Source organism: Salvelinus alpinus, chromosome 6 (assembly GCF_045679555.1).
Source record: "Salvelinus alpinus chromosome 6, SLU_Salpinus.1, whole genome shotgun sequence".
Lineage (NCBI taxonomy): Eukaryota > Metazoa > Chordata > Actinopteri > Salmoniformes > Salmonidae > Salvelinus > Salvelinus alpinus.
The window spans coordinates 17,094,097-17,109,255 of NC_092091.1; the positions used below are offsets into that span (position 1 = coordinate 17,094,097).

Consider the following 15,159-nt stretch of genomic DNA (forward strand, 5'->3'; position numbering starts at 1 on the left):
CAAATCATGGTTCATTTGTCACGTGCGCCGAATACAACAGGTGTAGGTAGACCTTAGTGAAATGCTTACTTACAGGCTCCCACCAAGAGTGCAGAAAAATGTATTAGGTGAACAATAGGTAAGTAAAGAAATAAAAACAGTAGAAAGACAGTGAAAAACAGTAGCGAGGCTATATACAGTAGCGAGGCTACATACAGACACCGTCTAGTCAGGCTGATTGAGGTAGTATGTACATGTAGATATGGTTAAAGTGACTATGCATAAATGATGAACAGAGAGTAGCAGTAGCGAGTGGCGGGACACAATGCAGATAGCCCGGTTAGCCAATGTGCGGGAGCACTGGTTGGTCAGGCCAGGCCAATTGAGGTAGTATGTACATTAATGTATAGTTCGTGACTATGAATATATGATAAACAGAGTAGCAGCGTTTTTTTGGGGGGGGGCACACAATGCAAATAGTCCGGGTAGCCATTTGATTGCCTGTTCAGGAGTCTTATGGCTTGGGGGTAAAAACTGTTGAGAATCCTTTTGGTCTTAGACTTGGCACTCCGGTACCGCTTGCCATGCGGTAGTAGAGAGAGCAGTCTATGACTGGGGTGGCTGGGGTCAATTTTTAGGGCCTTCCTCTGACACCGCCTAGTGTAGAGGTCCTGCATGGCAGACAGCTTAGCCCCAGTGATGTGCTGGGCCGTACGCACTACCCTCTGTAGTGCCTTGCAGTCGGAGGCCGAGCAATTGCCGTACCAGGCAGTGATGCAACCAGTCAGGATGCTCTCGATGTTGCAGCTGTAGAACCTTTTGAGGATCTCAGGACCCATGCCAAATCTTTTTAGTTTCCTACGGGGGAATATGCTTTGTCGTGCCCTCTTCACGACTGTCTTGGTGTGTTTGGACCATTCTAGTTTGTTGGTGACAATAGAGTACTGTCAACACTTGTACCTGAAAGGTAGACTACTCAGACAGATGCACCTGCAAGAGGCAGAAACAACTATTGTATGTTAAACTATATGCAGGAGCGAGGAAATTACCTATTAAATATCAACAAAATGAAATCCTATTTTTCTTTATTAGACAGGTTGGACCCGTTCTCAACTCTCACAAAACAATGTAATAACATACAAGAGTCACACAATAAGTAAGTAACACTGCAATATTATTGATTCACATTGTGAAAACTCACCTATGTATGTAGCTTAAAGGGAAATTATATTCTATAACAGACATTTTAGAAAACATGTATATTACATATTATGTTACAATTAAAATGCTGCCTGCCCACAATACTGAACCAAATGTACATCACCCTCATTTTCGTTGGCACAGAATTTCTTGACGCAATATCCAAAATGCCTATTGAAGTACCTCAGCTGGTGAGGAAATTCAGCAGAAAAAATCCAAACCTGTTGGACACAGGAACCAATCACAGGAACCTATGAGAAAGAAACCCTGAAATTAAAATAATTCTGCTGCCAGATTTTAGTAGAGCCACCTGCATTTTCCTAAGGCCTTGCGTTCTCAGGCCTTGCTTGAATGCATCCAACCTTACTTTAAAACAAATCACAGATCCAATAGGGCTGGATTGGTGAAAGCAGTTGAAATGTCTGCTTTCACCCAGGCAGAATGAAAGGAGAATGGGAGAATATGAAGCACCCAGGGTGTCAGTCTCCAGTGGGAACTTTCTCCCCTACGAGCCAGAGCAGGAAGAAGGCCAGAACCAGGAGGGCTGTGCCCAATAGATCTGCCAGAGCAGTGAGGTAGGGGATGGAGTAACTGTCAGGGTCTTTGCCCGTCCGCCACAGACAAGGGATCATCCAGTCAGCAATACATAGCAGTGTGAAGACCTAACAGAAGGGAGAGAGAAAGATTCAGCCCTTTATTATGAACTGGGTGGTTCGAGCCCTGAATGCTGATTGGCTGTCAGTAGTGGTATATCAGATCAAAACCATGGTTATGACAAAATATTTATTTTTACTGCTCTAATTACGTTGGTAACCAGTTTATAACAGCAATAAGGCACCTCGGGGGTTTGTGATATATGGCCAATATACCACTGCCAAAGGCTGTGTCCAGGCACTCCGTATCACGTTGTGCGTAAGAACAGCCTTTAGTTGTGGTATATTGGCCCTATACCACACCCCCATGGCCTTTATTGTTTAATTATAGTATCAGTGTTAATGAAGGAGCAGAGGAGAAAGAATCCACGTATGACTACTGAGACACAGACATTGACCTAACTGATCATCTCTCTTGCTTCCTGATTTACCTGTAGGAGGGCTACAGCTAGGAAGAAGGTGATGAAGACAGGTGTGGGAGAGGTGCTGCCCTTCATCAAGTGGATTGTGTACAGGAAGATCAGGTGACCCGGTACGACCAACAGGAGCAGCACCTGGGCAGAGCGATGATTGGCTCCTGTCAGAGGTAGATATGGTTAACTGACAGATAGAATACACCTGACAACAGAACATTTCATTCCTTTTGTGTTCACAGGTATGTTAAAGGGACTGGTCATGTGCATGAGCCTGTCTACATGTGTGTGTCATTACCTGAGCCACAGAAGGTCCTGCATGGGTTGTAGCAGCTCCTGCGATCCTCAGACACCTGCCTCGGTGGGCAGTGGTGGTACAGATCAGTGGCTATACGACTGGACTGGATGGCAACCAGGTTCCCCCCAATACCTAGATTGAGATGAAGAATACACAATGATCATACATTTGGAGAGATCTTGTGACTTACCATTTTCTTGAAGGTTCCTAAATGTAAGCTTCTAAAAATCCAGATCCTTGTCTCACCATTCATAACTGGCGTGTAGACTATTATTCCCACCATGTTCGGGTCAGATACAGTTGTGTCCAAGATGAGTCCTCCGATACTAGAGAAAAATACTTATTAAAGGATGGTATTTCCATTTGAATGCTGTGACTGGACTTCAGGGGCACGGAACAGGGAAGCAGACCTGCTGATGACCATGGCAGTGATGATTGGTTCCCAGCCTGTGTAGAGTAGAATGCGACTTGCTGGGTTTCTGGAGGAGACGACCACCCACAGAGGGGTCAGTCCGAGGAAGAACAGACACACCAGGTACGACACATAGGGATACAACTCTGTGTGGAGACAGGGAAAGGAGCAGACACACACTAGCTAAACAAATACAGTTGATAGCTGAGTCAGAGCTGTAAATGTACCTATGACATTCCAGTAAATGGGCCCAGACTGTCCCCTAGTGGCCTAAAGCTAAACCTCTTGATTTATACCGATGCATTCGTAGAGCCCCTGGCTCAGGCAGGCCAGGATGGCCAGGGTGATGAGGTCACCAAAGCTGGCAGCGATGGGCGTGGCCACGTTGTCTGGGTTGATGCCAATCCTCTTGGAGCCGATGATCACTCCCACCATGATGATCCCTGGGAGAAAACACAGTCGAGTCAGATTCAGGCTACTGTTCAGAGTTGCACAACTCTCCAACCAAGGTGCATGAATTGAGCAGCCAAGAGTTGCACAGATGAAAGCAATGTGGTGACAGCTGGGAGAAGCGTCAAACTGGGGGAAGGGACAAGGGACTGTAATGGCCTACAGTGGTATTTTTCACTTCCGCTTTTATCAAGTGGTAAATGCAAATCAAGTATCTGTAAAACACAGATGGTCAAGTTGAATTAGTTGATACATATTTACATTCCAAGGCAGATAAAATAGCATGTTATTCTGTGGACCGATCAGTACCCATCATTCCAATGAAAATAAACCACATGAATAATTCATTTGGGTGACCTAGCTACATCACAAACTCTGCCTTACAGAGTCAGGTCTGCCTTTCAGATCCCAAGCATGAGTTTTATTTCAGTCATAACAAAATGGTTTTGCAACAAAAAGGTCTGATACGGAAGAAACCTACAATGTCAGTTGTAGCTAAGCTTCCTGGTCTCAGATGATTATATTCTGTACGTCTCAAATAGAAAGAGCATTCAGGCTTTTCCAGGAATACAGCAGAAGTGTACTGTATTGCAATTAAGTTGGAGTAATGGTACATGTAAATGGATGAGTAAGAGAATGTGCCTCAGAGAGAGGTTATGGTAGTGTATGTAGAAAAAAATACTATAGTATACTATGGTCTAAATACTGTAGTATTACTATATTTATATACTATAGTGTTCACTGTACGGTTTTTGCAGACTTTACTGTAGTGTTCACTCTAGGACAGCAGGTAGCCTGGCGGTAAGGAGTGTTGGGCCACTTGCCCTTGAGAAAGGCAATTAACCCTAATTGCTCCAGGGTCGCCGTCAATAATGGCTGATCGTCCGTGACCCCATTCTCTCAGGGGGAGTGAGATATGCAAAAAAAAAAAAAAACATTTCCATATTACACCTCACATCTGTACAGGTTACCCACTTATACATACAGTGAAAAGTGAAGAGGGCACGACAAAACCTATTCCCCCTCAGGAGACTGAAAAGATTTGGCATGGGTCCTCAGATCCTCAAAAGGTTTTACAGCTGTACCATCGAGAGCATCCTGACGGGTTGCACCACTGCCTGGTATGGCAACTGCTCGGCCTCCGACCGCAAGGCACTACAGAGGGTAGTGCGTACGGCCCAGTACATCACCGGGGGCAAGCTTCCTGCCATCCAGGACCTCTATACCAGGCGGTGTCAGAGGAAGGCCCTAAATATTGTCAAAGACTCCAGCCACCCTAGTCATAGACTGTTATCTCTGCTACCGCATGGCAAGCGGTACCGGAGTGCCAAGTCTAGGTCCAAGAGGCTTCTAAACAGCTTCTACCCCCAAGCCATAAGACTCCTGAACAGCTAATCAAATGGCTACACAGACTATTTACATTGCCCCATCCCCTACGCTGATGCTACTCTGTTATTATCTATGCATAGCCACTTTAAAAATCTTACCTACATGTACATAAATACCTCGTCACCGGTGCCCCCGCACATTGACACATTGACTCTGTACCGGTACCTCCTGTATATAGCCCCGCTATTGTTATTTACTGCTGCTCTTTAATTATTTCTTATTCTTATCTCTTACTTTTTGGGGGGGATTTTCTTAACTGCATTGTTGGTTAATGGCTTGTAAGTAAGCATTTCACTGTATTCTGCCCATGTGACAAATACAATTTGATTTGAAACAGGACTATATATTATATAGTGTTTTTGCGGACATGACTGTAGTATACTGTAGTATTTACTAGCGATTGCCATTAATTACGTATGTTCATTGCTGTTATTGCCTGTTATTATTTGCACCTTTTTGTCCTTTTAGATAAACCATACAACGCCAACCAAGTCTCAATTCAAGACAAGTGTCTCATGTCTACAACTGTCAATCATTCCCTGCCATGTATCATCTCCATTACCTGAATCTAGAAAGACTTTTAAACTGAAATGCATCTCTGCCTCCACCTGCTCAGTAGATGGACATCACCATAACCCTCACTTAAACCTCAGTGTTTCCCTTGGGGACCCTTATTATGGGAGGACATGTAGGAAATGTAGTTAAGCACCCCATGGTCATGTTCAGGTGAGAGCTTTTTACTGTGAATGTCCTTTGTGTGTACAGGTTGTATGGTGTTGCTGGTGGTTTATTTCTGGGAGGAACCATTTTGTGACTATGTTGTCTTGAAGAAATGTTTGGGGTGTAGTCGATTGTTCTGAATGGTAAATGTTGACTTTGACCATCAGTGAGTTTTTTCTTGAGTGACAATATTTATGATGTTCATTATGTAAGGCCACTGCAATAATGGCCTTTTATTTGAAGTAGCTTTGGAGTGGCGTTGCTGGTTTGAGGTACAGGCTGTTTATTTACAGCTGCACCATCGAGAGCATCCTGACGGGTTGCACCACTGCCTGGTATGGCAACTGCTCGGCCTCCGACCGCAAGGCACTACAGAGGGTAGTGCGTACGGCCCAGTACATCACCGGGGGCAAGCTTCCTGCCATCCAGGACCTCTATACCAGGCGGTGTCAGAGGAAGGCCCTAAAGATTGTCAAAGACTCCAGCCACCCTAGTCATAGACTGTTATCTCTGATAAGACCTGCCCTGGCAGCGGTAGGGCAGGCCTCCGATAAGGGGTCTGTCTAAGTAAAGTCATTTGTATTTCTAAAATATCTATTGTTTATGTAAATTCTGTGGTTAACTGTTCTTTATTTTGTACCATCAGAAGTACAGTATTGTTTGTCACTGTTTCTGGTAATCTTGTGAACTTGGTCAATTGAATCTGTGAAAGCACTCTAGTATTTCAGAAAGCTATCTAGTGGAAGTAACAGATCTATGAAGTCATTTTGGTGTACTCTTGTTAATGTGTGTTATTTATCTGTGTCAAACAAGCAAACCTAATCGTCAGCTTTACCAAACTTTGCTTGTTCTTTATCTGCCTCTGTAGTGTTTTCCTTTAATGGGTCTAGAACCTGTGTCTAACGTTTAGATGTTACAATTTCTCAGAACTTTTGCCCCAACTCAATAGGTGGCCTGTCATGAACCTGTGTGTCTTATGTTCTGGTTGAGTTATTCCCCTAATTAAACAGTAACTGGGGTAGTCTTGTAGTTGTGCCATTTTAGATAATCCTAGTCGGCAGGTGTTGCTACAGTCATGTCTGCAAAAAAACACTACAGTGAATACTATAGTATATAAATATAACACTACTGTATTTAGACCATAGTATACTATAGTATTTTTTAATGTGGGTTAGCTGTAAATGTGTAATATGTTTGAACTAGGACGCCTTTTTTTGTATTATTCTCATCAAATTTCTAAATGCATTGTATCCACATTTGTGCTTATATTGTGTTTTAAAAAAGTCAAATAAAATAATCAATCAAGGGATACTACAGTGTGGAGTATAGTATTCTACAGTATACTAAAAAATTATATAGAAAGCACTACACAATCGAGGGCATGAACTCCCTAAGAACGCCAGCAAGTTCAAATCAAAACTGCATTGACAAAGCTAGCAGTAAAGCTAGCTAGCAGTCCAATCGATCCAAAAAGTCTAAAGTAAGCACTATGTGATCGAGGGATACTACCGTGTGTAGTATAGTATACTACAAAAGTCTATAGTAAGCACTACATGATCGAGGGATACTACAGTCTACACAGTGTGGAGTATAGGATTCTACAAAGTATACTACAGTTTACTACAAAATGATATAGAATTCTGTAGTAAAATGTAGTCTTTTTTTATGTGGGCTACCCTATAATGAAGAGACTGTCGCCTCACACTAAGATGCTAGTGAAAAGGGCCTCTGCATGCATAATCCTGTGTAGGAGAATGAGAGGTGCAGTGGGGATAGACAGGAACGGATAGCTCATCCGTTCCTGTCAATACCTAGCTAGCTGTTTGAGCCGTGACTTAAAACCCATTGTGTGGGGGTACTGTAGGTGTGATGTGGGTTAAGGGTTTGGACAGGGCTCGTTGTTCTCCTTACCCTGCAGCAAGGAAGCAAGGAAGGCAGTAGTTACGCTGGCTGAGCAGAGGAGAGCAGCGTGGTTGAGAAGCATATCTCCCTCCAGTACCCAGCCCAAGACCACCGCTGCCAGGGCAGCCAGTAGACCCAGCACTGTGGCTTGCATCTGGAGAAAGAAAACACTCTTTGGACACTAGGCATTTGTTAAGGCTAAGAAGTACAAATAAAGGTTTAGGGGACATCTTTAAAGTAACTTTCCAGTGAAAATCTCACTTTTAAAAGTTAATATTCTATTAACTCATACCCAACTAATGTTGTTGACTCATACTGTACTTGTATTTGTGGCCAAAGCATAAATTGGAGAAAAAACACTTCAAAACCCCACCTCACACAGACCATTTAAAAAATGCTTGCCATTTCCTCATAGAGGATGATGACATCCTCCTGAGGACAAGCTGGCCAATCAGCGGTCTACTCACATGAATGACTGGTATACGCCCACACCATTCTGTTAGGGTACGCCCACACCATTCCAACACAGAAAAGCTTCTTTTTAACATAACTAACTAACATTTTTTTTAAGGAATACTTTCCACTCATATTGTAATTCATTATAGATCATATTTCATAGAAATCTGGAAACACTAGACAGTATCAGCCATAAAGTAAATCACCTGTTTTAGTGCCAGGTTCCCAATAATCAAACTCCATTTCTCTCTGGCGGTCTCCATTTTCCCCACGTTCACCTGACAAGGACAAAATCATAAATGTTATCTTTTCAGTGTAAAAATCCCCTACTTAGTCTTGACCAAAGCATCAACATATCTGTGTCATGACTATGACCATTTATTAGGCCTGACAGCTAGGACAGGCCTATTGAAAAGCAAGCTTCCTGGAAGCCTGTGTTTCAGACATAAAGAAGCGGATGGCGGAAAATATTTACTTTTAAACTCAGGCAAAACAGAGATGCTAGTTCTAGGTCCCAAGAAACAAAGAGATCTGCTGAATCTCAATGGTTGTGCAGTCGTCGCAAATAAAACTGTAAAGGACCTCGGTGTTACTCTGGACCCTGATCTCTCTTTTGACCAATATATAAAAAATATTTTTAGAGCAGATTTTTTCCATCTTTGTAACATTGCAAAAATCGGAATTATGCAGAAAAGCTAATTCATGCTTTTGTCACTTCAAGATTAGACTACTGTCACGGTCGTCTAAACAGGAGACCAAGGCGCAGCGTGGTAAGCGTACATTCTTATTTAATCAAAGAAAGAATACTGAGCAAACTATGCAAAACAACAAAACGAACCGTAAAGTAAATATGAGTAGTGCAGACTGGCAACTAAACATAGAATAAGAACCCACAAACTACCCAAGGCTACCTAAATATGGTTCCCAATCAGAGACAACGATAAACAGCTGCCTCTGATTGAGAACCAATCTAGGCAACCATAGACATATAAACACCTAGACTTCCAAAAACCCCTAGACAATACAAAAACTAAACAAACCACCCTCGTCACACCCTGACCTAACCAAAATAATAAAGAAAACAAAGATAACTAAGGTCAAGGCGTGACAATTACTGAAATGCTCTACTCTCCGGCTACCCAGATAAGGCACTATTAAACTTCAGCTAGTTTTAAATACGGCTGCTAGAGTCTTGACTAAAATCACAAATCTGATCATATTACTCCAATGGTAGTCTCTCTACAGTGGCTTTGTGTTAAGGCTAGGGCTGATTTCAAGGTTTTACTGCTAATCTACAAAGCATTACTGTCACGTGTGCTCCCTCTCCGGCCTCTAGGTCACCAGGCTGCTTGTTATGGCGCTCACCTGTCACCATCGTTACGTGCACCTGTGCATCCTCAGAATCACCTGGACTCCATCACCTCCCTGATTACCTTCCCTAATACTGTCACTCCCCTTGGTTCTTTCCTCATGTGTTATTAACTCTGTTTTCATGTTGGTGCATTGTTTGTGTTACATGTTTCATTTATTTAAAACACTCACTCCCTGAACTTGCTTCCCGACTCTCAGCGCACTCGTTACAATTACATGGACTTGCTCCTACCTATTTCTATGAGTTGGTCCTGCCGTACATACCTACACGTACGCTACGGTCACAAGACGCAGGCCTCCTTATTGTTCCTAGAACTTCAAAGCAAACAGCTGGAGGCTTTCTCCTATATAGCTACATTTTTATGGAATGGTCTGCCGATCCATGTAAGAGACATAGACTCGGTCTAAACCTTTAAGTCTTTACTGAAGACTCATCTCTTGAGTAGGTCCTATGATTGAGTTTAGTCTGGCCCAGGGGCGCGAAGGTGAATGGCAAGGCACTGGAGTGACGAACCAACCTCGTTTTCTATGCCTTGCCGGCTACCCTCTCTCCACTGGGATTCTCTGCCACTGACCCTGTTATAGGGCCTGAATCATTGGCTTGTTTGCGCTCTCCAATGCCATCCCTAGGACGGGTGCATCACATCATGCCAGGCTTTTTTCGCTATACTTGACTTGAGTGGGTTGTCCCTGACGTGATCTTCCTGTCCGGTTTTGCGCACCCCTTGGACTCTTGTGGTGGGGGAGATCTTTGTGAGCTATACTCAGCCTCAGGGTCACTATCTATCTAAGGGTAGTCAGTTAGTGGTCTGTTGATATCCCTTTGGTGGCTGTGCTTTGGCAAAGTGGGTGAGGTTATATCCTGCCTGGTTGGCCCTGTCTGGGGTTAACTTTGAACAGGGCCACAGTGTCCCCCCCATCTCAGTTCCCAGTATTATGCTGCAATAGTTTATGTGCCGGGGAGCTAGGGTCAGTCTGTCCTATCTGGTGTAATTCTCCTGTCTTATCTGGTGTCCTGTGTGATTGTAGGTATGCTCACTCTAATTCTCTCTCTCTTTTTCTGACCCTGCTGGTCATCTATGAACGTTTGAACATCTTGAATAACGATCTGGCCTTAAAGGTCAAGTACACCTATCTCCACCTGGCACAGGCAGAAGAGGACTGGCCACCACTCAGAGCCTGGTTCCTCTCTAGGTTTCTTCCTTGGTTCCTGCCTTTCTAGGGAGTTTTTCCTAGCCACCATGCTTCTACACCTGCATTGCTTGCTCTTTGGAGTTTTGGCTGGGTTTCTGTATAAGCACTTTGTGAAAACTGCTGATATAAAAAGGGGTTTAAAAATAAATGTGATTGATCTTTCTCTCTCATCATAAACTTATTAACACCGATATTCATACTGTATGATTGATGAGTGGGAGAGCGTCAATTACTAGAGCGGGTCAGGCATTCTAGAATCAGAAGCAGAAAATGCTCTCATGCCAGTCAGCAGATTGTTAAGTCGTGGTCAAATGTCCAATAACACACCACACATCCTGTATGCACAATAGACGGTTAGGGAGGGTAGATTCAGAGTCATATATGCAGTATAGGTTGTAGTCAGATTAGTCCAGTCTTGTACTGCAGGGAGTTGTGCAGTGCTATTTTCTTCACAGGCGGGTGAGGACTTTCACACAGGGACAGAGAACTCACAATACAAGAGAGAAGCAATGTAAGGAATGGACTTCCCACTGTGTTGGTGTATGGATTAATTGTGTGTGTTTATGTGTGTACTCACTGCTGTTGAAAGTCTGGAGGCCAGGGTCATCTCTAGGTTTCCTTTCAGGCCCAGTAGAGCTGGCACCAGGATGAAGATCTCTGTGACTCTCTGGAACACCTCCCAATGCTGCCACAACAACACACAGTGGATTAATACACCAAAATATAATGCAATAGACTGACGCACGATGCAGTGGACACACCAACACCCGAAAAACTAGACAGACCAACACACAATGCCACAGAATCAACATACAGACACACAATACAATACATGAACATACCATGCAATAGACACACCAACACATAATGCAAGAATAGATAAACAAATAGAGAAACCGTGCAATTTATAAGTAACTCACCTGAACTACGTCCAGTAACATCCCAGCTGACACCGTCCCCAGTCCAGCCAGTAGGAAGGGCACCAGTATCTGCAGAACCATGGACCTAACAGACTCACTGGGCATCTCTCTGACACCATCCTGGGCACTACAATCCTCTGGGTCCTTCTCCATAACTTTCTCATTGACCTTGGAGCCAGGCATGTGTCCATTGGGGAAAAGTGGGTCTGTCTCGGTGTATGGACAGAGTTCATTAAAGATGTTGCTGTTGGATGGGGACTGAGCTCTATTTGGGAGTCGATGGTGACCCCCTGGATGTTGTGCATCTGGGGCTGGGCAGGACCCATAGTGGTGCCTGTTGTGTTTTCCTGCACCCACGCTGTCACTCTGGGCCAGTTGGTCATCCTGTTGCCCAGTGTTGGCCATCAGAACAATGATGTGTCCTGAGGGAGTTAGACACTCCTTCTGCTACTCCGAAGAAAGGGTAAGTTGATATGACTGGGTCAAAGAAAACCAGCAGGAGGTAATTAGACAGTTACAGTATATATCATCCTTGATATTGATGTTATCACTGAACACTCACGGTACTAGTCATAAACTGCTGGCAAAAAAATATATATTTTTTAAAACTTGTTGCTGTGTAAGAGGTGTGGCAAAGATAGGCTTAGTGTGTAATTTAACACACCTGTGACGCACAGACGCAGATAAATGACTAAGATACATGCCATCTCTACACGGGAGCATATAAGACAGACAAGCATACAAGAGAGTCGTGGCTATAGCACGGCAAATGCGTAACATCTGGTGCTTGTATGGTTTAATTCGTTAGGTATTCTTCCACATGGTTTTCCATGCCATCACAAAGCCGCCCCTTGTCAGACATGGAAACGATGTGAGGCCTCATGGTGCTAGCAGTCACACAATTACCAAACAACTTAAGGGAGACATTTAATTCATTATCTGGTAAGTCCAAATTGCATAGAAATCTCTCGTTGTATCCAGCACTGTACATCTGAAAACGGCAGACAATTCCCCAGGAAGTATTCAAAGTGACTGCGTCTATCTGGAATTGAGTGAGATTGACCAAATCAAAACATGTAAACACACCAACTGTAGAGAGAAAAACACTTACAAGTTCCAAGTGGCAGTACGTTAAGAGAAACAGGTGACTTACCTAAAGTGTGAAACCATAGCATATTAGAGATATGAGAGACGAAGAAATAGATTTTGGAGAAGTAGATACTCCTTCACTCTGCTTATTCTGTCCATGAGTTATTTTCCTCCTCCCTGAATGGCTGAAGCTCCTTCATAGCTATGTCATTGCTCTCTCTCTTTCACTCACTCACACAGACACACTGTGAGGAAATCCCTCCTGATTGAGCTGGTCTGTGGTTCACTGATAGCAATCTCCTATCAGAGGGATGATGCAACCTCCAAAGTATTCCAAACAGAGGACTTTATTGATATAATGCGGATTGGAATGATCTACACAGGAATAGAAATAGGAATGAATATGTAATCACAAACCTAATAGCAGAGAAGAGTACCACTGAATAGAACAGTATGAATGGATTAATGATAGTAAGTAACAACAACAAAAATAGCAGGAGTAAAGCACTGTATAGAAAATAGTGGACTATTACGCAGTAATAGGACTGTATTACACAGTAATACATGAGAGAAAAGGACTGTATTAGGAACGCAATAGATGATTAATAAGCATTAGAAAAGTGTGACTAATTATAGCAGACAATAATCACAAGGACAACACCAGGAGGAAAATAAAATATGTCGACAACTGAGGCCTATATTTATACCCTTGTAAGAGCATGGATCGGGCTAACTGACCAATAGGAATCTAGAAACAGAACTTAGCACAAGGGTGAGGTGCATGGCTACTAAATTATTGTTAGAGGCCACAATCTGTAGGTCTCTGACGTGAGAGGGGAGAGAGGTGAGGATGGGCAGGGGCTAGGCTTCTCTGAGCCACCAAACAAATAAACAACCAAGATGCACATGCCCATAATGTCCAGGAGGGGGTATTCTTGCACACAGACACGCACACACAGTTCTCCTTCCACATGGTGATGTTTCAAAATAAAAGTATGCCACCTGGTGTAGGCAATGCTGTTATGACAGACAAAGTAATGAGAGGAGTTACCAGTGGTTAATAATAAATCCCCTTGGAGTCGATTTCCGTGGCCCCGCAGAAATGTAATTTGCATAATAAAAAAATCCACATCAGAATCCGTCAATTTAAAATAGAGATTGATGCGTCTCAATACACCGCATCCGCCGATGTTGCACTTCCGCACCTGGGGTGAAAGGTGGCAGAGCTAGAGCAGTGTCAGACCTTGAGCCAAAATCAAATCGGTCTTCTCACTAAAACGTCTGAAGTATTCCAACGGATTGGCCTACAAACTATTAGTTTGTACGTGTCTCTGGAAAGATGAGTCTCTCACGAACATCTACGTGTCAGTTGTTTTGCTCTAGGATGCCCCAGAAGACATGTCTGAAGGTTCCCCTATACCAGTTAAAAAAATTAATGGGAGTATATATGGAGATAGTTTAGTGCCAAAAATAAAGATTTAACACTCCTGTTGTGTTAGTTTCATGTTAATTAATTTTGTGTTCCCGGTCCAAAATGACCGCCCTATTATAGCTGATTATATATCCATAATAATACATATATTATCACCTAATGTTGTGTTAGATCTTTTTATCAACTTAAGTTCTTGTGAACATTACACGTTTTGAACTTCTATTTGCTATTTATGGCCTGTAGGCCTCATTGACCTGAGCTCATATGTCTCGTTTTTGAGTATACCAGAGCTGTGAGAAAAGCATCTTCACTGTCAGTTTCCTGGCTTCTCTCCTCCTCACCAGTGTCATGATCAAAGATATGATCAAGAGCCTCACATACAGTATATCGTTTGGTCATTGTGCTGCCACAGAATGAATTGTGAGCAAGAACTCAAAAAAGCTTGATTTACCAGAGCTGTGAGAAAAGTTCTATATATTATTGAAACAATGTTGTGATTGTTTGTGAGAATGCCAACAGGTGTGGTTCCCGTGGGGGAAAGATTCTATTGGGGAAAGGTTCCCGTGGGGGTTGTCATGGAAGCCAAGAAGGGGAGTGAGGTGTGTGTGTGTGCTCAAACACACATGCACGTGTACATTTTATACAGTAATTGTAGTCTCACCCATTTATTCAGAGAGAAAACTTGTAAGTTGGTCCAATTCGACCAGAACACAACAGGAGGGTTAAATACATGTAAATAAATATTCGATTTGTTGGGGGGACTATCTGTTGTTCCATGTAGTGAATCTGTTATTCAATGTGTTTGTATGGGCTAATAGCAGTAAGGCCAAATTCAATGTTTCATCAAATAATAAAAAATTATTAAATAGCTAAATGATCCTTGGTATGACCTTGTTAAAACAATTCCATATAGCTTAGTAGACACCTGCCTTTTTGTTGTCACAGCCTTATTGTATATCACGTGGAGTATGAACAAATGGGTTATAGAGCAAACAACGCAAATATCACAACATAGGTTGTAGTATGGCTTTTTCACTGACTTGGCTTGGCTTCCCCAGTGATTTTACCCATCCACCGCTCCGGGGCTACGGATCTTTGGTAGGCCTAATATTCTCATACCATTGTGTTAAATAATAAGTATGATCGTGACACAATAAAATAGGCTATATACATTTAGGGGGAAAAAACATATTTCTCATTGTTGTATGGATATGTAATTGCCCATGATAAACCACAGTGTATATCAATTTGAGTAGTATCCCCAACACACCTGTACCAAAG

At 42.9% G+C, this 15,159-nt stretch overlaps 1 protein-coding gene and 1 long non-coding RNA gene across 3 annotated transcripts; one reads left to right on the top strand and one right to left on the bottom strand.

Annotated features, from left to right (window-relative positions):
• The first annotated feature begins 10 nt into the window (after positions 1-10).
• LOC139578260 (uncharacterized) lies at positions 11-1,403 on the top strand. The gene is made up of 2 exons (XR_011675518.1): positions 11-118; positions 1,072-1,403. It is a non-coding gene; the product is annotated as an uncharacterized lncRNA (long non-coding RNA).
• Positions 1,048-12,684, bottom strand: slc41a2a (solute carrier family 41 member 2a). Of its 2 annotated transcripts, none has more exons than XM_071405619.1 (11): positions 12,511-12,684; positions 11,358-11,804; positions 11,015-11,122; positions 8,079-8,150; positions 7,426-7,570; positions 3,252-3,398; positions 2,954-3,101; positions 2,790-2,869; positions 2,544-2,675; positions 2,264-2,409; positions 1,048-1,841 (listed from the first exon to the last, which is right to left on the bottom strand). In XM_071405619.1, the coding sequence occupies exons 2-11, from the start codon at positions 11,760-11,762 to the stop codon at positions 1,659-1,661; spliced, it is 1,566 nt and encodes a 521-aa protein (XP_071261720.1). In that variant the 5' UTR covers positions 11,763-11,804; positions 12,511-12,684; the 3' UTR covers positions 1,048-1,658. The 2 variants fall into 2 exon arrangements, with proteins under 2 accessions (XP_071261720.1, XP_071261719.1); XM_071405618.1 differs by having other exon boundaries at positions 11,358-11,834.
• Positions 12,685-15,159: the final 2,475 nt, after the last annotated feature.

What these genes read in the sequence shown, in the direction of transcription:
- slc41a2a (XM_071405619.1), bottom strand. Translation starts at nt 11,762, where the DNA reads ATGGCCAACACTGGGCAACAGGATGACCAACTGGCCCAGAGTGACAGC. An exon ending in TGTTACTGGACGTAGTTCAG is followed by an intron (nt 11,123 to 11,357) that starts GTGAGTTACTTA and finishes TTGTTGTGGCAG; the next exon opens with CATTGGGAGGTGTTCCAGAG. An exon ending in GGAACCTGGCACTAAAACAG is followed by an intron (nt 7,571 to 8,078) that starts GTGATTTACTTT and finishes TTCTTTCTCCAG; the next exon opens with ATGCAAGCCACAGTGCTGGG.